Source organism: Cebus imitator, unplaced genomic scaffold (genome assembly GCF_001604975.1).
Source record: "Cebus imitator isolate Cc_AM_T3 unplaced genomic scaffold, Cebus_imitator-1.0 Scaffold371, whole genome shotgun sequence".
Classification (NCBI taxonomy): Eukaryota; Metazoa; Chordata; class Mammalia; order Primates; family Cebidae; genus Cebus; species Cebus imitator.
Window position 1 is genome coordinate 2,043,860 of NW_016107686.1, and position 26,545 is coordinate 2,070,404.

A 26,545-nucleotide genomic window follows, 5' to 3' on the forward strand; every position below is an offset into this window, starting at 1 on the left:
ATGGTAAGTGGATCCTGGTTTCCATGTATCATAGCAATATCAACTTTCCTTTATTCTTTAATTTTGAACTTTGAGCCATTTAAAAAATATTGTGACTATTGGTTATTAGAATGATGCTGAAAATAATAACAGAAACGATAATTGCAGCAAACAATTACTAGTGTTTAACAGGCACCATCACAGTTATAAATGTGTCACAGGAATTTTTACATTTAACCTTCTTACAAAAGACCTATGAAACTGAGATGCTGGTATTATGACCCCCATTTTAGAGACGGCGGTCTGGAACCCAGAGAGGTCGAGACTCCCAGATCACATGTCTAGCAGTTAGAGAGGCAAGGATTTAGGCTGTCTGGCAGTACAGGAATATGGCAGAAATTGAGAGATGTCAGGAATTCAGGAAAGGAGTTCAGGAAATGGATGACTGTTGGTGATACTGAGTTCTGTTTTTCCCAGAAGACAAAGATGAAATTGCTTTAGGGGCAGGAACAGGACTTGGGGATGTTAACTGGACCTTGACGTTGGTGTTCTATTGTGATAAGTGTATGAACTAGTAGATTCCACTTTAGTTTTCTTAGAAATATTGAAAAGTTCTGGTTTAAGGGGTTGAAGCAAATAAAGCATGATCCTGCAATCACCAAAGAGTTGCGAATTGGGTGCACAATAAAATTAAAGGACTCTTTATTTCTGGCATGGCCAATATTGCTATTTGTCTTGTAGAAACCTCTTCTCTTTACTAAATTATATAATCTATATAGTGGGTGTCCCCTTTCTAATTAATAATTAATATTGTCTTCCAGGCATTTTAGTTATCAAGGGGTAAAGGAAGCTTCTGTAATTTCAACTTCAGGTTATTTTTCACATATTCTTTACTTTTGCTTCTGCTTTCAGACACATTAATAGGGACACAGATTTCTCAATATTAGGAAAAGCTATTTTGACAAGGAAAATTAGAATGCAAACATAAAAAAGAGAACTATTTAATTAAAACCAAAGATCCAATGGCAAATTTAAAGAAAATCTCTTAAATGTGGTTACATTTTGAGCTTCTCGTTTCATTTCTTTCCTACACCCCCCCAACACTGCAGGATGGCATGGTAGGACAAGGCTTGGTAGTGATCACTGAGCTCAAAACTCCAGTCTGTTTCTTATCAATTACATTGACCTTGGATGTTTTAATTTACTTCTCTGAATTTCATTTTTCTTAACTGAATAATTAGGATAATGATACTCCTCAGAATTATGCAGATTAAATGAGATAATAAATGCAAGCAGCCAACAGTACCCAGGAGGATGTTGTAGGTGCTTAATAAACTTCTTCAGCGTTTCCATGTGCCCAGCACTCAACTTAGAATATTTACAGTTTGTCCTCTGGGTCTCATGGTCCATTTCTGTCCATGTCTTCTTTAGTTCTAATTATTTCTAGAGACAGCTGCACTTGGTTATTAAACTATTCTTTTACAAGCTACTCTAGTGTCCTGAGTTTGTTATATATACAACTTCCTGAGTGCCTTATATGTTTTAATAAGTTTTTTCTCGTTATAAAAGTTACATTACCTATTATGAAGCTTTGGAAAAGTATATGGAAGTATAAAAATAACAAATATTACTTTAAAGATTAATATTACTTTAAATAATATTACTTTCCTTTCCTTACCCCCATTCATCTTCACAATGCCTTATGGAAATTACGTTGAAATTATCTCAGGTCCTAAATTCTCAGAAGAAAGGAAATCTAAATCTTGCATTAATGGAAACATGCAGAGATCTTGCACCAATTAAATATAGCAATTTAAGAAGCAAATTTTAGACAAAATGACATCCAAACATGTCCTTTACTTTATTTCCTTTTCCCAAAGACATGGTGTTTTCAGTGTTATATACTGACCATGTGAATAAATAAAATCACAAAATTTTACCAGCCCAAGAAAAGTATTTCTCCTGTTCATCATGTACTGTGTCACAAAGAATAATTAAAATTCACTCTGTAATCTCTAATACTCATCCAGCCCCAGGCAGAGAGTTATTTCCAGGTTATTTTAAAGGGCTTTCAAACTGTTGTTAAGATGAAGGTAAACCTGGATCAAACCAGGTTAAACAAACACAAGTTTATTTTCTCTTTTGAGCAGTGCTGCAGACAAGGGCAATAGAGTCTGAACGCAGCTTGTTCTTCAGGTGGCCTGAAAGGCATAGGTTGTTGAGCGGTTTATTAAACCCAAATCCTACAACAGAAAGCAAATTATCTCTAAGGGAACTTTGTCACCAGGGTGTCTGTTCAATAGTGATGTCTATTGCTGCCACAGAGGCTACATGGAAAGATCAATGACAGGTTTGCCTGAAATTACCCCTGGAGTAGGTGTCTTCCCATTGACCTACATTTAAATTTGCTATCCAAAATACCTTTTTTTTTCTTAAGTTAGGGAGAAAAGCCATCTTCTAGGGGTCTCAATTGACTCTTTATAAATTGCACATTAGCACAAAACAATCTCTCTTTCTTCTATAATTCAAAATAATACACTCCTTCCCATCATACTGAAAATTTCCATGTATCTTTTGAAATCAGGTATGTAAGCTTGGGCAAATTTCAGTTAAAAGTTAAAATACCTTTTGAATTTTATTAAAAGAGATAGCCAAGGAAATTCAAAAAAGCCAAACAAGTCTTTTTTCTTTTCTTTTCTTTTCAGAGAAAAGTCTTGGTGTTATTTGCTCTCGGGCAGGTCTATAGCATACAGCATACCCATGCCAATTAATCCGCAAGGCTTTTCTAATTTCTCAACTGGCACAAAGCCAGGGACCCCTGTATTGCATCCATATGTCAGCTCTTGTGGTCACAGGCTAATTCTCCTGTTGATAGGTAAATATATGCGTCTTTATCTCTGTCTCTTCATTGCTACTTTTCCACTCCTTCCACATTGTGACTATTTCTCAGGAATTGCACTCCAAAATTATGCTATATTGCTATTGCCTCAAGGGCAAGTAAAGACAAGTCCTTTCTCATAACCAGTTCAGCTTTCAGGCAGAACAGCTTAGAAAACCATAGGTTTCCATTTTGGTGTATACCTGCTTTGTCTAATTTTGGTTATAATTTCAGCACCAAAGTAAATATTTATTACTTGGCCAGAGTAACAAGAAAAAGATCAAATGGGAGTGTAGTTGAATCCAACCAGCAAACTGGGTTAATTAAAGAAGAAATTAAAATTGCAAGCAGGCCCCAATTTTTTTTCCCTACTGGACTTTTATTCTTTTGTCCATTACCCATTACCACCCCCAAACTTTTATACTCCTAATTTAATTGTTACTGTATCACCAAAAGAGCAATAATTGCAAGTTTCTGTCAGCTGTTGTTGGGGAAAAGGCCAAGCCTTCTACAGGCTGGAAGGAGGCTGAGCAGTGGTCATGGGAGGTCGTGCCAGGCCCACAGAAGCAGAACAACTCCTTTGTGTCACTCCCTCTGCCCCTGTCTAGGGGCTTCAAACAAGGTCTACCAACCCTAGGGGGTTTCCTCTCTTGATACCTGTTATGGGTTAAACAGTGTCCCTGTAAAAATCATATTTACCAAGAATCTCAAAGTGTGACCTTATCTGGGGCCTTTGCAGATATAATCAAGTTAAGATGAGGTCATACTGGATTGCATCAGCCCTAATCCAATGACTGATGTCCTTATATAAGGAGAGGGAAATTTGGATACAGAGGGAAGACAATGTAAAGAGACATACATCAGCACCATGTGATGATGGAGACAGAGATTGGAATGATGCCTCTGCAAGACAAGGAACACCAAAAAAAAAAAAAGGCGGGGTGGGGAACAGCCACCAGAAGCTGGGAGAGAGCCATAAGGTTTCTCCCACAGAGCCTCCAGCAGCAACCAACCTGGCCAATACCTTCATGTCAAACTGCCACCCTCCACTGAAGCAGGAAAGGCTGTGAAACAAACCTCTGGAAAACCGAACTGGGAAGGAAGTGGTGATTAATTCGGCTGCAGCAGCATAGATGCCTAACAGCCAAGCTCTCCAACAAAGACAATCCTTGCCCTTTTAAAGGCTTACAACTCTAGAAATTACATGTGAAAGGGTCTTGATCCATGAAGTAGGCGTGGGGTATGTGACTTAGGTAGGGGTCTGATCATGTTTAAGTAAAAACAATGCCTTCTGGAAAGATTCCTCCACACCATATCCATGATCTATAGATGGGATTGTGGTTAGCAGTAGGGGTCTTATCCTTAACCTGACTGGCAGCGCCAAATGGTTCCTCCTCTAGCTGACTTCTAACTTCTCCTTTTGAGATCCAATGTAGAAGACTGAAGAGGATTAATGGCCTCCTTCCTAACCACCACTGCCAGAGTATAAATCCTTATTGTTGTAAAGCACCTGGTTTGTGGTATGCTGCTATGGCAGCCATAGGATGCTGCTACCACATCACACCCATTGTCCCCTCCCACTCCGATGCTCTGTTCTCTCTGTGCAGTATGTCTGGAGTGGAAACATAGAAGAGGGGGTAGATCATAGCCTTATAACCACAGGCTACCCTAAATCCCTGTACTATGTACTCAGGCACATGCTGGTGGTGGTATAAAGTCAGGGTTCACAGTCTCAAAGGCCTGCAGGGGCCTGGTAGGAACATTAATGAGAGGCTCAAGCCAGGAATGGATGAGAGCTAGAAAGCCCACCATCTGCTCAAAGGGCTGCTGCCCATCTCCTCCAGCCTATTGATGCCCTGAGGGGCTATGTTGCCAGTATTGCCCTGTCTTCCCATATGTCACAATTAGCCAGGAATTGGGCTTTTATATAAAATTACACAATTATTAGATTATTATTATTTTTTTAACTGTAGAAAAAGCAAACACACCTGTGACTGGGAAGTTCCTCTAGTCTGTTAATGAGGGTGACATGTGCCCAGTCCTGTACTGTCTTATGAGGCACGAGAGACCTTTGGTTGCGAGATGCCTGCCTAACTGCTCTCATTCTAGGACATTGCTGATGGCCCCTGGGGTCAACAGTATTTCCTACCTGGAGCCAGGACTCCTGTGACAGCACTGCCATCCTCCCCTCTGCCATCCTCCCAGTTTTCTTGAGCTCAGAAGTAGTATTACTGAAATGTGAGTTAGTTGCTCGCCCCTTGCAGAGTTCAATTAACAAGAGTGAGGTCTGGTATAAAGAAAGTGATTTATTCCAAGGCTAGCTTAGGGGAAGAAATACAGGTGTCCTGCCTTAAGTGGACCACTTCACTTTTGAAACAGAAAGTGGGTACTTTTAAATGTAGAGGAGGAAGCAAGAAAGGGAGGGGGTCCATGTGATAGCTCTGGTCCCTCATCTGCTAGGTGGTTGACCTTGTGACTGCTGACACCTTTGTGGACAGGACGAGGCTGCAAACTCACCAGGTAGGAAGGAGTTTCATATCTCTTGAGGCAGTCTCCTGGCAGGAGGGAGTTTTGTAAAATTGAGGCAGCCTCCTGGTAGGTGAAAGTTTCTTTATGGAGTGCCTAAGCACTTAGTTAGATTAACTTGCCCTGTAGGGAGTGTCTGGTGGAAGGGAGGTAAAAGGCGAATTTGCATTTCTAAAGGGCTAAGTGGGAAGTGGGGAACAAGGGGGATGAGAAAAGAAAAGAGAGAGAGAAAAAGAATTAAACCATTTTAGAAAAATTGAGCTACTTGGTGACCATAGCAATAATTATGTTAACTATGTTTGGGATTTTGTAATAAATTTTAGCTCTTCAGGAGTCTAGCATCCTTTGTAATGTGTATATCTGTTGTTTCACTTTCAGGCTTTCAAGTTTCAAACATGTTTTCTGGAACTGATCATGTATAAAGAGAGCAGAAGCCTCTTAAGGCCCTTTGAGATTTTGTTTAAATTGCACGTAATTTTAAGTGAGCTACTTTATTCTCAATCTAACAACAATAAAGATGATTTAAAATTTAACATAATAATCTGTCACTTTGATGTATTTTGTTTGTTTGTTAAAAGGAAATGATCACTCCATAATTTCTTTCTTTGCGGAAGGGGAGAAGCGGTTTTCTAAGTTGTATTCTAAAGGGATTTATTTGTAAGAAAGTGTTTCAGTGTGACTTAAAGGCAAGCAAGGATATGCTGTTTCCCTCTCCTGCAGTTGGGCTTCCAGCTGAACTGCTCACAAAAATCACAGGTCTCCATTTTGGGATAATCTTCCTCTTTTGGGTGATAGAGTGAAGTTGGGAGCTTTTGTCATTTATTACTAAAGCCCCCAAAGAGAAAAGATCAGCATTTTTAAAGGTCCCGTGTCCCCAGACTGGTTTGATTTATAGGACTGACAATGTCAGCTCTTCAATGGCTGCAACCCAGAGCCTCATATGAAGAAAGAGATTCAGTTTATCTCATGAGTCCAGATTTGTTCCTATCCTCTGTGGATCCAAAATCTCCAAATGACAGTGAGGGAACAACTGCTTCTTTATGCTCTAGGTAATTTACTGTGTTGAGAATTAGGTGACCTCTTTTCATGTAGGGAAAATTAAGTCTTGTGTCACGTCTTTATTTTTACTGCCTGCTGCTTTATCATCTTTGACTTTTCTCTGATACCATCAATAATTTAAAAAGGGCCCACAGGTAGGTCAGGACTAACCTATTCTAAACCAAGAACAGATTTACATTTTCAATTCTTTTTATCTTACTCCATCACTATTCATAAGTATTAGGAGGAGCTCAAAGTTCATTATCACCCTAATAGCTACAAGTTAGTCAGTAGTCGAAATTGAGGAAACCGAGATGAGATGGATCACAAAGGAAACTTTGAAATCTCATCGGGAAACAAACATGAAAATAAAGCTATTAAGTGGCATTGTTGTCTGGGGTAATGCCCGAGGTTTGACATCTCATGCCAAGAAAATTAAGGACACAGACACACACAGGGAGTGAGTTTAGGAGCTGAAGTTTAATTAGCAAAAGAAAGAGAAGGGAGAACAGCTCGCTCTCTCTGGTTTGTGTTGGAGACAGGCTTGAGGAGGCGGTGTCTTATTTACATAGGGCCCAGAGATTGGTTGGACCAGGTGTGACGTTTACATAACTCGTGGGGAAGCTGGCTGCCCCACCCTAATGTTATGCGAACAGGATCTTTTCCTGGCCATCCCCATGCTGTCTGCTTCTTGCTATACACACGGCTGGCAAAGAGAAAGAAAGATGGGGCCACTATTTTAAACATGCCTAGTCCCAGGTAGCCTTTTCCTATTGGCACGGCTGCCGGTATTTACCCATGCAAGCTTCCAGCTTGCTTGTCTATGCAGCTCGGTTTTACAAGCTGCTCTTTGTTAGAAAAGAAAATGATTTGAGGCTGCTTTTCATTAAGAGGAAAATCTTACTGAGGACTACCGTACCCCCACTATCTGCCTAAATAATTTCTTCTTAACTTCTATATCACTATCCTTGGACTAGATTTAGGTACTATATTCATGAAAAAAATGAATGTAATATTAGTGGAAAAACCCTTTTTGTAAGTTGATAGAGGATCCAAATTGAAAGGAAGAAAATATCTAAGAATTGATATTGAGTTTTATTTCAAAATTTCCTTGAGCTAGCCAAATCTGTACCCCAAAGCCAAATGCTAGCTTTATAGCTTATTTCTGGCTTATAAAAATCCCATAAAACATTGGCTGGGCATAGTGGCTCACGGCTGTAATCCAAGCACTTTGGAAGCTGAGGCGCTCAGATCACTTGAGGTCAAGAGTTTGAGACCAGCCTGGCCTATATGGTGAAACCCTGTTTCTACTAAAAATGTAAAATATTAGCTAGACGTGGTGGTGCACGCCTGTAATCCCAGCTACTAGGGAGGCTGAAGCCAGAGAATCACATGTATCCAGGAGGTGGAGGTTTCAGTGAGCCGAGATTGTGCAGCTACACTCCAGACTGGGTAACACAGCAAGACTCTGTCTCAAAAAAAAAAAAAAAAAAAAAAAAAATCCCATAAAACACATTAAAAGCAACAGGTCAAATTGTATGCTTAGCCTTCATGCAGAAAGATAAAACCAAAATTGTATGATACAGCTGTGTATAAAGAAATATCAGGTACTTTTTTTCATATTCAGAATGGTGTGGTTATTCTTCCATTACAGATAACATTCATCAGTCTTCTACCAAAAAGTTCTATCGAGGCAGTTATCACAGAATCATCTGCAGAATTCATTCCCTCGGTTGCGCTTTTACTACCACTGTCACCTGAACAAGTTCAATAATTTCTTGAAAAGATTGCAGTCTTCCTGTTGTAAAAGCTGATAACTCAATTTCTAATATTTTAAATCATTGGCTTATGTAACTGGGGCATCCAAGGTGTTGCATTCCACCATGGACAGAAATGGGCTCAAAAATGTCATAAGGTCTCTGCTTCTCTTTTCTCTTTAGGCTCTGTTTGTCTTTGCTTAGCTTCGATAAGGCATGCTTTCTCTATATGGTAGGCAAAATGATTGCCAACAATTCTAGATTCCCATCTTTCAAATTTAGCAATTTCAGCAGAAAGAGATTGTTTTCTCAAAGAGCTCCTGGTTTTGATGGCATGCTTCTACACCAATCACTATAGACAAGAAAATAGGGTCCCCTGACTGACCAGCTCTAATTCCCTGCCCATCTTTATAGCTAGATAGTCTGTGAAACAGCTTTCCCATTGAAAAAAGTAATGCTCCTTTTACTGTGTACTTACAGAATATGTATGTTTTCATATATAACACATTGGCATTATTTCTAGATATATAATCACCTAAACTCATGATTTATTATGAGCTTCTTGAGAACAGAAGCAATAATTTTCCGATCACTAAAAAATAGCACAAGGCCTAATATAGAGGAAATATTTAGTAAATAACTATGAATGAATGAGTTCAATATATCATCCCCCTTCTGTGTCTATTTGGTGTCACCTGTGTGCTTTGTGAGGCATAATAATGTGCTGTAGAACTTCAGAGTGGCAGAACTACTCATCAGTTGTCTTAGCTTTAACACAATCCTTTGCAATTGCCTGAAACAATTACAAAGGATTTGTAATCTGGGTCAAGGAAGGCACAGAGCTTCACTTAATAGAACATGTGGCTAACTCTGGTCTATTAATGAGGGTCTCAGTGACATATGCCCACACACCTGTCCTCCCTGGTGCATTTTACGTGTCAGGAATTGTTCTACGCACTGTGCATCTTTACAACAACTCTATGAGATATGTGTAGCTACTTTTATCCCATTTTCGCAAATAAGGAAACTTAGGTACAGAGAGGTTAACTTTCCCAAAGTCACACAGCTCCTAAGTAGTAGAAGCATGATTTGAGCCTAGACAGTTTAGTTGCAGAGTTTATGTTGTTAATTACTACACTATAGTGCTGTATAAAAAAGTTGTTGAGTTTCTCGAAAGAATCGTTTACCAAACTTCATATTACTTCCACATTTAGATAATAGGAAGAATAAATAATCACAGCAATATGATGTGATCTAATGAAGGCTACTGAAAGTTATCCCTTCTACAGATAATCTCCCTCACTGTCCTTCTCTCATCTGTAATTCTAACAGGGTCTTCCTTATTTTACTTACCTCTTTGCAAATAACATTTAGAGAGTTAAGACTGTAAACCAATATCAGGCACTGAAATCTTTCAAATGAATAGTAAATACTTTATAAAATTATTTTGTAATTTCATGAGGTCTATAGGAAATTGAGTAGGGAATCTCTAAGGACAACGGGGAAAGAAAGCCTTGTACTAAGACTGTTAAAAGCTAGCTGGGTTTTATGCAATACAGTTACCAAAAGTAGGAAGCAGGAATGGTAATGATGGTGGGGAAAACATTTGAAGAGTGTAGAGCACATTGAGTTAAAGGAGCTTTTCAGGTATCTTATCTCATTATAGAAGAAGGGATTTTAAAAACTGAATTAGACCAGTAGTTCTCAACTGGGGGTGATTTTGACCCTCAGGGTATCTTTGGCAATATCTGGAGACATTTTTGATTGTCATGACTTGGGGAAGGGTTAGAGATATAAGAATCCAGTGGGCAGAGGCTAGGCATGCTGCCCAGCATTCTCCCCAGGACAAAGAATTGCTCAGTTCAAAATGTCGCCAGTGCCAAGGTTGGGAAACTCTGTCTCAGAGCTTGCATAAGTAACTTGGCTACGCCATATACTTGACAAGTTTCAGAGTCAAGGCTAGAAACCAAGTCATCTGATGACAAACCCTTTACTTGTTTCCGTATTCATGTCCTTCAGTATATTAGAGTTTGATACAGGTGTTGGCTTTAGGTTTTGGGAATGATCATGATACTATTTTTAATGGTATAATTTATTAATAGGTGTTTTTGCTTTGAAAGTCATCTTACCCCTCAGAATGTTTAATATGCTCCAGGCCAGTGTTACCTCATGGAAGATAAGTCCATAAGTAAAACACAAATGTCACCTTACATATTGAATTCTCATATGCTAACATTTCACAATTTCTAGCAAATTATTTTATAAATGGAATGTGACTAACTCCTTTAAAGCTATTTTTGTTATTATTGAGGTAATTAAGATTTGTTCACCACTCTGTTTTTGTCAGTGCATCTGCTTATTGCCAAATGAGGTATCAGATGGTCTTTATTGAGCAACTGTTATGTGTGTATCTGTGATGTAAATGAAAAAAAAAGGCCTCTTGTCTGTCTTTTTTTTTTTAGCCAGAGCTTTGATTTGGCTTATGCTAAATCATTTTTCTAAATTGTAGCTTTGAGACATTTTATTATAAGAAGTTGGTAGTCATATATGTAAACTACTAAGAACTTAAAATTCATCATACATTTACATAACTTTAACCTTAATCTGCTAGTAAATGTTTAGCTTCATAGATTTTGGCAGCTATGTGAGAACATTCTCCTTTACCTGAGTGATTAAGGGAGTAATTTTTTGATGAGCATCTCTTATTCTTTCTTTATTGGCAGGAGGACTTGCACCTCTGCTTCTCATTTTGTCACTTTGGATTCAGATACCTCTATAGATATCACTGAGGGCGGATTTCAGTAGACTTTGAAAAACAGGGATGTTTTACCTCAGGCTCTTATGCTTCCAAGTTTGCAAAACATAGTGACCCACAAATCCCTCAGCAGCAATGGTCAGCCTAGGAGTTAGCACCTCACTGGCCGAGGCTCCAGCTCAGCTCCCTTGCCTCCACCAGGGGCATGGCTCACCCCAGCCGCAAGGCCAAGGCATCCCATGCCAGAGCTCTACCAAAAAGCAGCATAGGTACCGCCAGCCACTACAAACTGCCCAACCACACGTGCCCTTGTGCCCTGTCTGCATCTTGTACCTTGATTAGGGATGACTCCATTAATTGGTATATTGATTTCAGATTGTTAGAAATAACAGTCAAAGTATAAAAAGAAGACTTATTTAATTACTATGTTAAAAGAAAATATATTAAAAGAATGTTATCCAATTTTGCCTATCTGTACAAATGACTAAGAGAACACAATTTTTGTTTGTTTGTTTGTTTGAGTCAGGGTCTCATGCTGTCTCCTAGGCTGGAGTGTAGTGGTGCAATCTTGGCTCACTGCAACCTCCACCTCCTATATTCAAGTGATCCTCCCAGCTCAGCACCCCCAAGTAGTTGGGACTATAGGCGCAAGCCACCACACTTGGCTAATTTTGTATTTTTTTGTAGAGACAAGGTTCTGCCATGTTGCCTAGGCTGGTCTTGAACTCCTGAGCTCAAGTGATCCTTCCACCTCAGCCCCCAAAAGTGCTCGAATTACAGGCGTGAGCCACAATACCCAGCCTAGTGAACACAGTTTTAAAGATGAAAGAGAACCACTGCCTAATAAATATGTATCAGGAAACATCTAGGAATCTTACTGATCCTATCTTATCTAATTCTTGCTATCAATCTGTAAGATGGACATGGTTACTTGTATTTTATGGAAGAGGAAGTAAAAACAAAGTGAAGCAAGTTGCCTTTAGTCCATACAGCTAGAACCAACAGCAATGGAATGTGAACTCCCAATCCTTTGATTCCAAAATTCTTTTTAGAGTTCTTCCACCTTCATACGCTCTCATCAGCCTGACTAATAGATCTGGACCGGGTCCTCAGGAAGACTATAGCTTCTCCATCCACAAAAGCCTTCACAAATGTATATGCAGCATTTGCAAATCCATGCATTTACACCTTCACCTGTGTTTTTTAAATGCTTACTCAAAAGTTCTACGAAGTGAGGCTTTGCCCATCATAGCCCCCTTGTTTCAGATATTTGAAAGGACTCTGTTAAGTCTAGCACTAGTGCCAAGTGGTTCAGCCACTCTGAATTCCCATCAATTTTTCCTTTAGGATATTTATTTATTCACTTATTCACTCATCCATTTAAATATTTATAGTATCTACTACATGCCATCCTGTGTCCTAGACCCAGGAGGTTCAGTCGTAAGACAAACACCATCCCTGCCCTCAGAGACGCTACCATTCTATGCGATAAGACAACTAACAAGCAAACAAATAAAATTTCCAGATTGAATTTAGTGGGAAAAAATAAAGTGGCTACATGAAAACAGGGAGACAGGGAGACATGGAGACCCACTTTAAACAGTGAATTGGGAAAGATCTATAAGGAAAAGCTACCTCTACACTGAGATCCGGAAGGTGAGAAGGTGACAGCTATGTCAACATACAGGGAAGTGATGTTCAAAGCAGGCAGAACAGCAAGTGCAAAGGACCTGAAGTGAGAATATTTCAGATACTCTAGTAACATGCAGAACAGCACTGTGACTCGAGCTCATTGAAGGGTAGAAGTATTAGAACAAAACAGTAAGCAAGAGAAGCTTTTTAAAAAGTTAGATCCGTTAGGCTTTACAATAAAGCTCTAATGAGAAAGTTATTCAGAATGCAGTGGCAGTGCCAAGGATGTAGCTTTAAGCCAAGAGAGTGATATAATCTGATTTAAATCTTAAAAGATCATCTGGTCACTGACTGAAGAATAAATTTGAGGGACAAGAGTAGAAACAGGCAGACCAATTAGGAGGCTGTTTTGATAGACTAGGTGGGAAGGAGGGAGCGGAAGAGATGGAAAGATGTGGGCAGATTTGAAATATAAGAGAAATGTAATAGACATTTACCTTAAATGAGCTATTTGTGTACATTTTTTTATTTCTCTGACAAGCCTCTAAGCCAAGCTGTCTGTCTTATTTATCTTTGTGTTTTCCTACTCTCTTCTGGTAGCAGTGTTGAAAATAGAGTTCTTTAAAATTCTTCCTCTTCCAGATTTTGCATCGGTCAACAAAAACATTTTCTTCCCTGCAGAAAGTAGATGTTTGACCCTATTTGTAAGGCCTGAGGCTTGCCGTCCACATTTGCTATTCTGCCAAAGTCACACTGAGTTGTGGAATATTTTAATTTTTTAAGTTCAGTTTTTACGTCTCATTAAAAATGTATTGGCTGACATATTTTAGAAATGAATATGGTTAATAATACCTCATTTAATTTAAGCCTCTCATTTAGAAAAAAGTACTTTCAATGAAAATGCTTAAATTGATTAATCAAGGGATTTTTTTTCTTATTCCTCATTAGCAGTTTTAAGACTAATGGTGATCTACCATAAGCCTTCCCTTTGCCTAATGTGGTTAGAGCTCTGAAAGAGAAATTGTCACAACCTATTTAATATTTATAATGGTTATTCCAAATGACTATTGAGACCATTTTAACAAGAAAAATATTAAAAACACTAAACAAGTCACGTATCTCAATTATGTTTATGTGTATTGGACAAATATCCTAAATAAAGATGAGGCTGTCAAATAATGTAGCAATGATTTATGGTTTGAAAGATGACAGAATGACAGAAATAATTTGCAATAAATCATATGGGATAAATTTCACCATTTTTGGTTCATTTACTTTGATTTCAGAATTACCATTTCTGAAGATGGAAACCTCAGAATCATCAACGTTACTAAATCAGACGCTGGGAGTTATACCTGTATAGCCACTAACCATTTTGGAACTGCTAGCAGTACTGGAAACTTGGTAGTGAAAGGTAATGGCTAACCCAAAGAATTCATATATTAATATATGTGTTCTCATGTCTAATAATGTAATCTGTAGAAGTGGCATCATTCATTTTAATATGTACAGATATCACTGTGTTGCTAAATTAATTCATCACGGCAAACATGATATGATTAATAATTCTTAGAAAACTCCTGGTAATGAATATGATTGAAAGGCTATTTTATTTCAGAATCATCCAATACAATTTTGAGAATTATAGCTATTGTATCTATTATAGTATTATAACTAATGTTATCTTCAATCCTTTAATTAAATTTCTTTCAAGTCTCTATAAATTTGCAATTCATGTCTAGGAACACTATGGCAACAAATTAAAAACTCAAGACTCATGTACTATTTTTAGCAAACATTGTTTAAACAATGACTTTGGTAATTTTTAAGATAGCTGTCCCTTTTATTCAGAGATATGGATATGGCTTATTATACTAATAAAAGGTTTTCATCACCTCTGTGCTTTGCCTTAGTCACTCAGCCAACCTTGTCGGTTTTAAGGAAATAAAATTCCCACATACCATAACCTGGGCACTTTATAGTTTTTGTAACAGAAAGTACTTTAAGCTCTTAGCAAAGCACATGGTGAAACTATTTCAATATCAGCTTCGTGGCATGGGCTGAAAGTGCTAAGTAACAATTAAAAAGAAGGAGATCTTAATTTATATTTCATTTGCATTTCCTTCACTTTATGTATTGCCCTGTCATAGAATTTTTGAGTTGAAGGGATCTTGGCAATAATTTGACTGAAGAAGATGAGGCTCAGGTTGGTGGTTCTCTTAAGGTCATGAGTAGCAGAAGGAGACCCAAACCCGGATCCTGATTCTGAGTTTTCCTTGGTTCTTTTTGCCTCACCAGGAAATGTTTTTACCCATTCTTCCTGTTCCTGAGTAATTTATAAGATGAGTTATATCATATTTTTCCTTCTTGCCCATTTGTAGCTCCCTTTATGAAGGTAGATGAAGGAAAATAAAAATATTTTTTTAAAAATTGCCTTCACTTTAATTTAAAGAAGAAAGCTAAAAATTACCTAATTATGTATTTTAGAGTCATAGGAAGTTGGAAATGTACTACTATTTCAGGAAGTCTTTTTATCATTAACTGTGCAAATAGAAAATTGGAAGTCCAAGAGTTAGAACTAAATATATGTTTAGATTGATTCCAACTATTTCAGTCTGTTTATTACTTCCTCAGGGCATTAGCATCAGTGTATGACTGACTGCTTGTTCACTCTGTTTCGGAGGCAAAGGAAAAAGACGTTAGATAGTATTTGTAAAGCACAATTCTAACTAGAGGTCTTTGCTAATGTATGACTATCTCGGCTAAAGGAAGCTTAGTGATCATCTAGGACCAAGAGAGACCTCAGTGTTTCAGAGCTGGTTAGACACAGAGCTGGGACCTGTTATAGATTATTTGTGAGTTATGAAGATATAGGAGAATATTAGGGCAGCATCTTAAATCATAGTTAAAAGGCAGGGATTCAAGCCAGAGTGATCTGGGTTTGAATCTCATTTTTGCCGCTTACTAGCTCTTAGACAAGAAAATTAGCCTGTGGAGATGATAGCAGTGCCAGCCTCATGGGGTTGCTTTGATAACTGTGAAAATCCATGTTAAGTGATTAGTGTGGTGCCTGGCACCTAGGAAATATTAGTAGTTGTTTTGTTTATAATCATGTTTTCATAAAATGAGGTTGTTTTAATGACTGTGGAAATCCATGCTAAGTGATTACCAGGGTAGCTGGCACCTAAGAAATACTAATATTTGTTTTGTTGTTTATATATTTTTAAATGTATATGCATGTATTCTAAATCATGTTGAAGTGAACATTTATGACATTTCCACCCAAACAAAATACTTAACAAAAAGAAGTGAGCCTATAATAAAGAAATGACTAAGAGTATGAAAGATTAGAAACAGCTAAGCAGAGAAACCATATATATATGGCGTCTCACATTGTTAAAAGTAAGGTATTTTCACAGGTAGAAACAAGGCATGTTCTGTATTTTATTATCCTCCTTCTTGAAAGTATTGGCTTCCTTGACTCTCCTGAGAGTTGGCAGAAAGGAGAGGCCTCTATTTCTCATCAGGGTTTGCATCCCAGTGATACCACAAGCCCCAGGACAAAACCATTCCCAACCAACTGTGCAGTTCCCTGATGCTCATCTTACACTGAATCATGGTGCAAAACCTACAAATATATCAGGGATGAAATATGTTATCATTGCCTCATTTTTGTGTGGGTATAAATATTGCTGAGATAGTAACTTTTACCTATTCTAACAAACAAAATAATTTATTTCTTGCCTTCTAGTAAAATGTGAACAGCTATTCACCCAAGTAAGTATAAGATATAGTTTTAGGCAGTTTACAGTTTTAATTTTTTTAAATTTTGTTAACTATTTGTTTCTTTCAAGGTGTATTAGGAAAACACTAGTTTTTCATTAACTGCAATGATAACAATCTTTCAAAATAAATTTAAGAAGTGAGTCAGTACAAAGAAAAGTACTAAATATGCATTGTTACAGGAGGATACTCAAAAAATAATGAAAATGGTATATGTGAATGTCTAAAACTAGGAAACATGAATTGAGGACAATTTCCAGGAGAGTTTTAGTGGACTTGCAGATGTAGAATGAGTATGTCCTGCCTATGCTAGCCACATGATTTGCTGAAACATGAGGAACACTTTAAAAACTGAAATTTCCTAATAGATGAGAGTAAGAGGGAGGACTGAGGCAGAAAGAGCCTGACCAGTACAAAAAGAGAAAGGCAGGGATGTGTTAAGGATGAGGTTGAGAGATGATGTGCCCAGGTAGCTTGATTGACAGGTAGAATTCATGTGTTTCCAAGCAGAGTTCTTTCTAGTAGTGGCTCCTGGTTCTGAGCTGCAGTCAGTTTCTCCACAGAGGTCCTCTGATTCTTATATTCTACTTCTAGGTGAGGTGGGGGAATAAAGCTTTATTTGGCCAATATGTTCACAGGAGTTAACAATCTTGTTACTCTAGGTAAGGTCAGAAGAGATTTGAAAGATCATTTATCTCCCAGTGTGGTTGGTTCTGACTCCCATTAGCATTAATGGGAAGTACGTGTGTCTGCAGAGGGGCCATCCACACTGCTAGAGACATTAACATAAACTGAGAAATATAATTTAGAAATCTGCCCCATAAAGCACGATATAGGCAGAGAAAACCATTCTGAACTCTGCATGAACTGTGCCAAGTCCTGAATTCCACATCGAAATGCTTGAGTCCTGCACCTTTAATGCAAATGTAACAGCTTAGCCCAAAATATAACTGAGTGCTGTATTTTAATTCAATTTTGAGATCTACAAAGGGACTCATTTATCAGAGAAGGTGTTCTCTAACCTTAAAATGTGCTTGTATTCATTCCGATCTCCTCATGTGTCTGGGATTAAAACACGGTGAAGGTCAGGCATCAGAACACATATTTTCTAACTTTTTTACAGCAGTTCTATCATTAACCATGCCTTTCAAATCCAGTTCTCTTTCTCCCTACCCCTGCCCCCATGTTTTGGAGACAGGCTGAAGATAGTGTCAAACACAGGGTCAGCAAGTAGGGGAGGAGAAGGGAGGGGACACATCTACTGCACCAGATACAGGAGGTTTAGAATAAACCTCTGACAAGCAATCATCACATGGATAAATATTCAGATCCTGCATGAGCAGGCTCCCAAACTGCAGAATTCTGACAGGTGCCCAGGGGGCTCTTAATTATCACCCCATCATCTAAATTCCTAACTTTTACTGATTTTATTTTTCAGGCTAGTTATAATATATTTGGGATTTGGTTTGCTGTTTCATTTTAAGCAAGGACAGTTCTTAAGTCAAACCCTCACTTCCAAACAGAAAGCATGATGTTTGACCTTTGAACAAAAATGTGCTTTTGTGATCATTGACATCATTAAGAACTATATGGAGGGTAGGGTACATTTATATGCAGTGTTGTACTGCATATAAATATAAATGTACTGCATATAAAAAGATAAATCATGTTTATCTCTACAGCAGAGTTAAAGGGTTGGGGAGGATTTTGCATGATGCAGTGTCTCTGCTATACAGCTTTCATATGACAGATATTTTTAAGTAGCAGACCTAGAGAAGAGCAACTTAGAATATTTGTTTGGATGTAGTTCAACAAGATACCTATGGTAATAGCAATCCTCACTCCTGCTGATCATCTTCACGGCTCAAAATGAAATGTAGGGCATGAAGCTATGGATGCTCTTACCATAGTCATCTTGCTGAACTACATCCAAACTGAAATTGAGCAATTTTGCAATTGGTAGTTACAGACTATACTTTGGGAAACACTGTCCTACACCAAAGAACTTTGTACATGCATGCCACCTAGCAAGTGAAAGTTCATTCAGTAGAGTGCATATTAGAAATGCAGATCTCCTGGGTCTCACTCCTACACTAACAAATCTAACTCTCTAGGGAGGCCTGGAAAAGCCTACATTTAAAATAAATACCCTAGTTGATCCTTACACACACCAGAGTTTGAGAACATTGCATTTCGGGGGTTTCAAACTATGCCCTGTGGGCCAAGTTCGTACCAGTTTTGTATACCCCAAAGGCTAAGCATGATTTTCACATATATAGCTGTTTGGGGAAAAAAATCAAAAGAGCGATAATATTTTTGAACATGTGAAACTTTTATAAAATCATGTTTTAGTGTCCATAAATAAAGTTTTGTTGTCACACAGCCATGTCATTTTTTTACATATTAACTGAGGTTGCTTTTGCCTTACAACAGCAAAGTTGAGTGGTTATGACAGAGACTCTGTAATATATAAGTACCTATTAATATCTTCAACTTTGGCACTTCTGCAAAACCTTAAATATTTACTATTAATTAATTCCTTCAAAGAAAAAATGAATTACTTATCCTTTCTTCTGATAATTTTTTCTCTTCCTCAGATCTTCAAAATTCTGTCCGAGGTGTAGTCTGGCCAGGCTATACACAACTTTTCTTATACCCCGTGGTGATATTGCATGCTGGACATTTCCACATGTCTTTGAGTCTGATTAGTAACCGGAATTGGTAGGGAGGTTTCTTTCCCAGGACCTTAGCCCCACCCTAGTATCCAAAGGGTTGACTTTAAAACTTGGATACAAGTTGAAAATCAGAGGAGATGCAATACATTATTGATTGAGAGAGAGGAGGAAAATTACTTGGCAGACACTGTAAAAATTATTCAATTTGATTCTCCAGCATGAGGGGAGGATTCACACAGCTGGAACCAGAATAGTAGGCTAAGAAGACCTAAAGTAGGAAGGATATCACCTGGTGTTTTTTTAAAACACTACTCACTTCCTAAACCTCCCACTGTCACCAACCTAAATCAGCTGAACTGTGCCACCTTTACCTCATAATTCTCAGTCTGCGTGTTCTTTATCTAATAGAATTTTTTTTCTTATTTTGAAATTGACTATATAAAGTTTTATCCTAATTTCATCTGGATTTTAACAGTGTTCTTTTGGCTTTTCTTTTCTTTTCTTTTTTTTTTTTTTTTTTTTTTTTTNTTTTTTGAGATAGAGTCCCATTTTGTCACCCAGGCTGGAGTGCTGTGGCACAACCTCAGCTCACTGCAGCCTCTGCGTCCCAGGTTCAAGGGATTCTCCTGCCTTAGCCTCCCAAGTAGCTAGGACTACAGGTGTGTGCCACCACACCCAGCTAATTTTTGTATGTTTTTTAGGAGAGATGGGGTTTCACCATATTGGCCAGGCTGGTCTTGAACTCCTGACCTTGTGATCCGCCCCCCTTGGCGTCCCAAAGTGCTTGGATTACAGGTGCGAGCCACCGTACTCGGCCCTTTTGGCTTTTCTGTTTCTTTAAATTTCTAAATTCAGTGCATAGAATTACTTTTATAATAAGAAAAAATAAATTTATACTTTAAATAGCTTTAATAGAAAAGAAGTCTTTAGTAGAAATTAACTAAGATCACACATACAACTAACAAGAAATTATTTTGTATTTTCATTCTTCAGCCCTGCAAACTGAAGATGTTCCTGTGGTTTACTGAACATTTAATGGATTTCTTTATTTTCAGAAAGAGTGCACATTGTTCATCCCATAGAATGTTTATTTATATTTACATTAACAGATTTCTTCATTTAAACCAGCACCAAAGAGCATCCACAGCATTACTATTGCACACTGTATAAAATTCTTCTGTTTTAACTGTAGGACATTGGGAAATATCAACCTTTCCATGCATACCATAATAGATGCAATAAAGTAGAGTTTTTTCAGTTGGAACTTTTTTTTGCAAATGAGTTTGAAGCAGCCTACTATGTAAAATTATTGAAGGCTTTATCCAGATTTGACAGGGGATCAATCAGAAATCAGTATCATACAATGACGTTTGGCTGCTAATACACAACAAAAGCTTTTAACATTGTCCCTTATAACTGAATACATTTCAACCTAATTAGATGTCTTCCACTGGAACCAATTATTTCTAGGTGATAATTAAGGGTATTTCTAATAGGATTAACACAAATTCTGACCCTAGGCATCTAGAGTAGGAAGGAAAAGTTTGTCATTAGAAGCGCTAAATGCTAATTATGGTAGGTCCCTCAGTAGAAGAACATCTGGCCAGGACATTTCAATACTAGATCCTGTTAGATCTGAGATCTATCACCCTGGATTTGATACCAGCTAAGGTAGGAGAATCTTAAAAGAAGGGTAGGTAATTGTGCCTCTTGTTCTTCCTGTGTTCACAAAGCCTGACATAACCTGGAAACCTGATGAAACCGGGCGTGATTATTTCCTTTGACATTCTTGTGGACATGTGTGAGAACCACGTAGATTTAGCAAATAACATGCCTTTGGCAATATCAATCCTGAATAGAATGAGTCCCCTTTTGTCCAAATCTCTCTGTAAAACCTTCTCTTTTTTCGTAATGCTGATTACATACCATGACAGTCGGTCCTGACTCCAACCTGCCCATCACTTCTTCATCCTTAGTATAGAGGGAAGATATAATTCCTTAGTTGTTACATTCTCTATGCCAACTGTCCTTTCATAGCAAAGCCTCTATGCTGAAGGCAGGCTCGCATTTCTGCTCTTGGCATAAATGACACTCTGTGGGCCAAAAAGCTGTGCAGAAGCATCACCTTATTAATAATCAAGGAGAGGCATGTAAGCATCAGTGTGGTATGATGTTTTTACATATGAGATTGGCAACAGAGAAACATCTAACAGTACCTTTTTTTGGTGACTATATGAGGAAAATGGTACTCACACATTCTGAGTTGGGATAGAAATTGGAATAGATACTGTGGAGAGCAAGTAAAATTGAAAAAGTGCAATCTCTATGGCCCAGCAATTCCATTTCTGGGCATTTAACCTAGTGAGATTTACACATGTTGTTGTTTGTAATAAAAAATACACAAGGAAATTAAAGAATAATACATACGATATCATTTTATTTAATATATAGTATGATTAAATATAAAATTTATAATATAAAATAATACCTTATAATGTTTGAATACAGAATATACATGCGACATAAGCACTAACTCAGTATTTTGGGGGAGGATGCCTGGAGTGAGATTGTGTGGAAGGACTTTAGCTGTATTGCTAATATCTGTTTGGGTAAATTTTTAATATATATTCAGGGGGGAAAAAGGCTGGAGGTACATGAAAATGTGTTAAAGCCTGCTAATTCTAGAAGAGGGAATATGAGCACGTATTGGTAAATTTTTGTTGTAGTTTTATCTGTAAAAATATTTCAAATTAAAAATAATATCTTTGGTCAGAATCCCACATGGTCAGATACTGCAGGCAAAGTCATCCAGACAGTGGGTATTTTCTTTTAGTTCTCTTGCAGGTACTGTAGAGGAGATACCTTTTACCTGGTGATATTTAACCCATTCCATACAAATAATTTCTTTCTTAAAAAAAAAAAAACAAAAACTCTCCTATAGAATGAACTAATGAATTCTTTTGTAATGAATACTTACTAATCAGAATAAATAAAACAAACAAAAAAGGCAAATAGAATATGACTCTTTGGCTTCATTAAATGTGAAGCACATAATTAATTCCTTTTCCAGCAATTCAAAGAGACTTATGTTATACTGATTCAGTTTAATTGAACTTATTACCACAAGTAGATAATAAGAAGTATATTGAAGATATCCATCTGGCTTGCATTGAAAACCTCACGTTTCATTCTTCATGGCTGTCATAGGCCATACTAATTGCCTCGTTTCAGCTCTTTTGCAATCGGTATGATTTTGAGATAAAGTTCTTACTCAAGAGGAAGTTGATATTAAAAAGCATAGATCTCTCACCTACCTCTGCTACTACTTCTGAACATATCCTCAGCATTATTTAAGTTATATGTTTTTGAAATACATAAATAAAAATCTATCTTTTCCTCATGCACGTCTTTTTAAAGTACATCTGTCATCTTACATCTGTCATCTTGCCATAGAGTTATTCCTTTACTGAAAGAAACAAATGGTTTATGTTAAGCTTTTCAGTTCATTAAATGTTTACAGCTCAATGTAGGTTGTTTTCAAACTATGGAGTCTTTAAAAATAATTTCCATAGCTGAAATGGAGTCTAAATGGCTAATTGTGTAATAAATAAAGAGAAAAGTATAATTAGGCACTTTTACCTTCCGTTTCTAAATATCTGAACTTCCTGTGGTTTGAGAATGATGCTTTGTCATGTAAGCTGGTTTTATGTGCACATGGTCTCTCAGAAGAAAAGTTTGTGGTGTGTCTTTGTGTACGTTTTAAATCATCTGTTTCCTTGTATGTTAGAAGTGGTCCCATGTGGGGGAGCCAACAGTTGGTCCCAAGTTTGAAAGGGAAAGCTTGGTCTCTTATAAGCCTTGAATCAGAAAGGAGATGTGTCAGAATAATTCATGAGTGAATCTCACCTTCCTTTCTTAGCATTTGTTTTCTGTGCCAGAGTCGGAAGAAGTATTACTCTCTCAAAGAAGCAGCCCCACCAAATCATGATTGAATTTCTCTGGCTGTCATAAGCAATCAGATTTAAGAAAACTGCCCAAAAGACTTTAGGCCTTTAGGTTAAATACAGAATCTGACCAAGATGAAAGCAAGTTAATTAACATTTTCATCATCTCTCTCTGATTTACTGTAGAAGATCCATTTCTAAAAGGTTAAAATGGTTGTCTCTTTTATGTATCCATTTGAGGAGTTGAAAGTAGGTTCCTGGTTATGGAAGAGAAAATATAAGCAGAACATTTAGAGTAACAGTGGCTTTTTTGTGTGGCCTTCTAGCAGGTCTGTAATCAGTGTGCAAAAGTGCAAGACATAATTAAATGAAGATTAGCAACATTGCTTTGAAGATTTCCCAAACTGGAACACATGCCACCTGTCATTTTCTTAACTTTTTTCCCTTTTCTCTCTCCTCAAAAGTAGAACTACTTATAAATGTAAGCAAAGCTTGGATTCCATCTAGAAGATCTAAATGGTTAAATCAGAACTGCCTTCTCCTCCATATATACTTTCATAAACATAGATGTATTTGCCTCCATTGGTTTTGTCCACAGCATAGGTAGAGCACTGGTCACTGTGCAATTTGTACCAACACTTCTTCATGTGTAACACAAAGGAAATTAAATTATAATGACTAGTATAGTTGATGAGGGGACACTCTGATGCAGTCCAAATATGAAGGAATAATCTAAAGGTACGAAAGATGTAGCTATCTCCATCCCTGGAGGCCATTGTGAGACACAGACCACAAGCATCAGAAGCAGGTAGAAGTTTTTAAATAAAGGCATTTTCCTGGGCCCTACCTCTGACCTGCAGAACCAGAATCCCAGGGATGAGACCCAGGAATTTTCATTTTCAACAAGTTCTTCAGGAATGCCTACATCCAACAAAGCCTGCAAACTTAGGAGCTCAGCCTTTAGGAGTAGATACCGATAAACAAAGACACAGAGCTGTGTTCAGAGTATAGAATGAACACAAAGGTAGGCATAACTAACTAAGAGGTACAGGTGATAATTGAACAGGGAATTGAAGTATGAGTAAGAGTCTGCCAGATTAAAAAAAAATCAAGGTAATCCCAGGCAAAAGAAATTTATCTAATGGCCCCAAATACATGAAGGCTCTTAGCATATTCAGGGAAAATACAGTGGAAAAGTGAGGGGAACACATGCATAGATGAGGCACTATTGCTCATATTTTAGGATTTGTAGAGAACAGGCAAACATTTTGATTCTCTTTTTAATGGAAATAAAACAGATTTTACTAACTGTAGCTAACTGACATGACACTAACTTTAGTGGAAATTTTGCTTCTTCTAAGAGATTATAGAATGAAAATTACCACCAGCATACGATTTTTTAAAAATTATGTGTTAATTATATTTTTATAGAAATATTAGGGAAAAGATAATCACATCATTCAGAGAGATCCACATAATTTTTTTAATATTTTCTTCTAGAATTACATCCACACTGAATTCAATCTGTATCTACATCTGTATCTTGACTGTGTATGTATCTCTTCTCAGATCTGTAAATAAATATCCTTATCACAAAAAGATCATACTGTATACACTGTTTGTAACTTCTTTTTTCATTAATATCTTTCTACCAGTATAGATTATTTTGAACAATAAATAAGGACTAGCCTGATGTCTTTGTGAATATTTCTTTATCTCCTGCTAGTCAAAATAGCATCAGCAAAACAAAACAAAAATAACTACTCTTGTGATATCTATGTGGGCAAGATAGAGAGAGGAATCTGGAGCATGTTTAGGAGGATTGCTTCACATGTTTTATCCTGAAAGTGTTGATTGGAGGATTGTCTTAGTCCATTTGTGCTGCTATAATAAAATACCATAGACTGGATAACTTGTGAACAATAGAAATTTCTTTCTCATGGCTCTCGGGGCTGGGAAGTCCAAGATCAAGGTGCTGGCAGGTTTGGGGTCTAGGGAGGGCCCAGTTTTCAGTTCCTCAATGGCACCTTGAACACAGCATCCTCCAGAGAGGAGGAACACTATGTCCTCACGTGGCAGAGAGGATGGAACAGAAAAAGAAAAACTCCCTACATGATACATGATTCAGTCACCTCCTAAAAGCCAAACTTCTTAGTAGTGTTGCATTAAGGATTATGTTTCAACATGAATCTTGGAAGGGCTACAAACATTCAAACCATAGAAGGGATTAATGTCAATGGAGGAATGAAATCCCTAGCCATTTCTCTTCCCTTTCCTCAAACATTTCTTACTGAACTTTCTTGTCACTTGACATATGACATTACTGATAACATGCTGCATACATTTTCTGATCACATGAATCATTAGGAAATAAATTAAATATTAGAATCAATATTCAAAATTACTTAAAAAGATAATCATATGAACCAAATGTGACAAGATTCATCTTCATAGTAATACATACAAAGATTTGCATTTTTCTTCAAAACTCAGAATGAGAGAGTCAAATTTTAGAGTCATGTTGTGTTATAGGTCTTAGATAACTATAACATCATTGATGAGTCAACAATATATATACTCTTTAAAAAAGCAAATTAAATCTAGAGCATAATAGTCTCCAAAACAAGAGAGGGGAAATATAGGGATCTACTGATAAAAATACAACTGGAAAAGCATTACTTTTTTTTTAAGATAGACACTGAAATTTGAAATCACCTTAAAGAGTCACAAGTGGGATGATAGGAGGAACAGCTATAGAAACTGAGGCTGGATAAGCCAAGGAAGAGAAGCCTTATAGAGGGAGGGAAGGGAAGGGTGGTCAATATTTTCAAACATTTAGAGAGATATCAAACTCTGTGTGACATCAGAGGGCAGTACCATAAGAGATGAGTGGGAACTATTAGAGCAGAAGATATTACTTAGATTTGATAAAAGGAAAAATTTCAAATAATGAGGCCATTGGCCAATTATTGATGACACTCATTTCCAGACTAGACAACTACTCTGGGAAAATATTGCAGAAAGAGTTCATGCATTAGATGCAAGTGTGTGGTTTGAGTAACCTATAGGGTCATTTTCTATTATCTTAGCATTCTTAGGGCCTACCCTAAGTAAATGTTGACTCATATGTTCTGCCCAACTCTAAACTGTTATCATTCTCTGACTTTATAGCTTTGAAAACTTACTTCTGCCCTAATATGTTTCTACTCCAGAGCAAAAGAATGCTGCTAGGTTGAATTCTGTCACATTGACTTTGTTTTCTTATTGTAGAGTCTTTCTTTCTTTTCTTTTTTTTTTTTTTCAGTGTGAATTCATCCATAATCAGGAATTCAGTGTGGGCTGAAAAGGTTATTCTGCTAATTTTGAGTAATATATCCTCAAGTAACATATTCTCAAAATAGAGTCCAATAAAAGTATCCCTTTTCTATGTAATCATATGTTGGGATTTGAAGGGATTCAGTAAATAGTGCTCTATTCAGTGCCTGGGTTTTCAACCACTTGAGAAGTAAGTTGAGGTAGCTGGGCAGATGAAAATCAATTGTCAGCTTTGCTACTGATAAAGGGTAATGTGGCTCAGG

General features: G+C 37.3%; 1 protein-coding gene across 5 annotated transcripts in view; it reads left to right on the top strand.

The window, feature by feature from the left end:
• CNTN4 (contactin 4) overlaps window positions 1-26,545 on the top strand; it is a 974,474-nt gene that overhangs the window by 884,758 nt on the left and 63,171 nt on the right. For all 5 annotated transcript variants that reach the window (XM_017507289.2, XM_017507292.2, XM_037730965.1 and 2 more), the window contains one exon: window positions 13,852-13,979. In XM_017507289.2, the coding sequence (XP_017362778.1) occupies window positions 13,852-13,979 (128 nt within the window). The remainder of the gene's footprint in view (window positions 1-13,851; window positions 13,980-26,545) is intronic.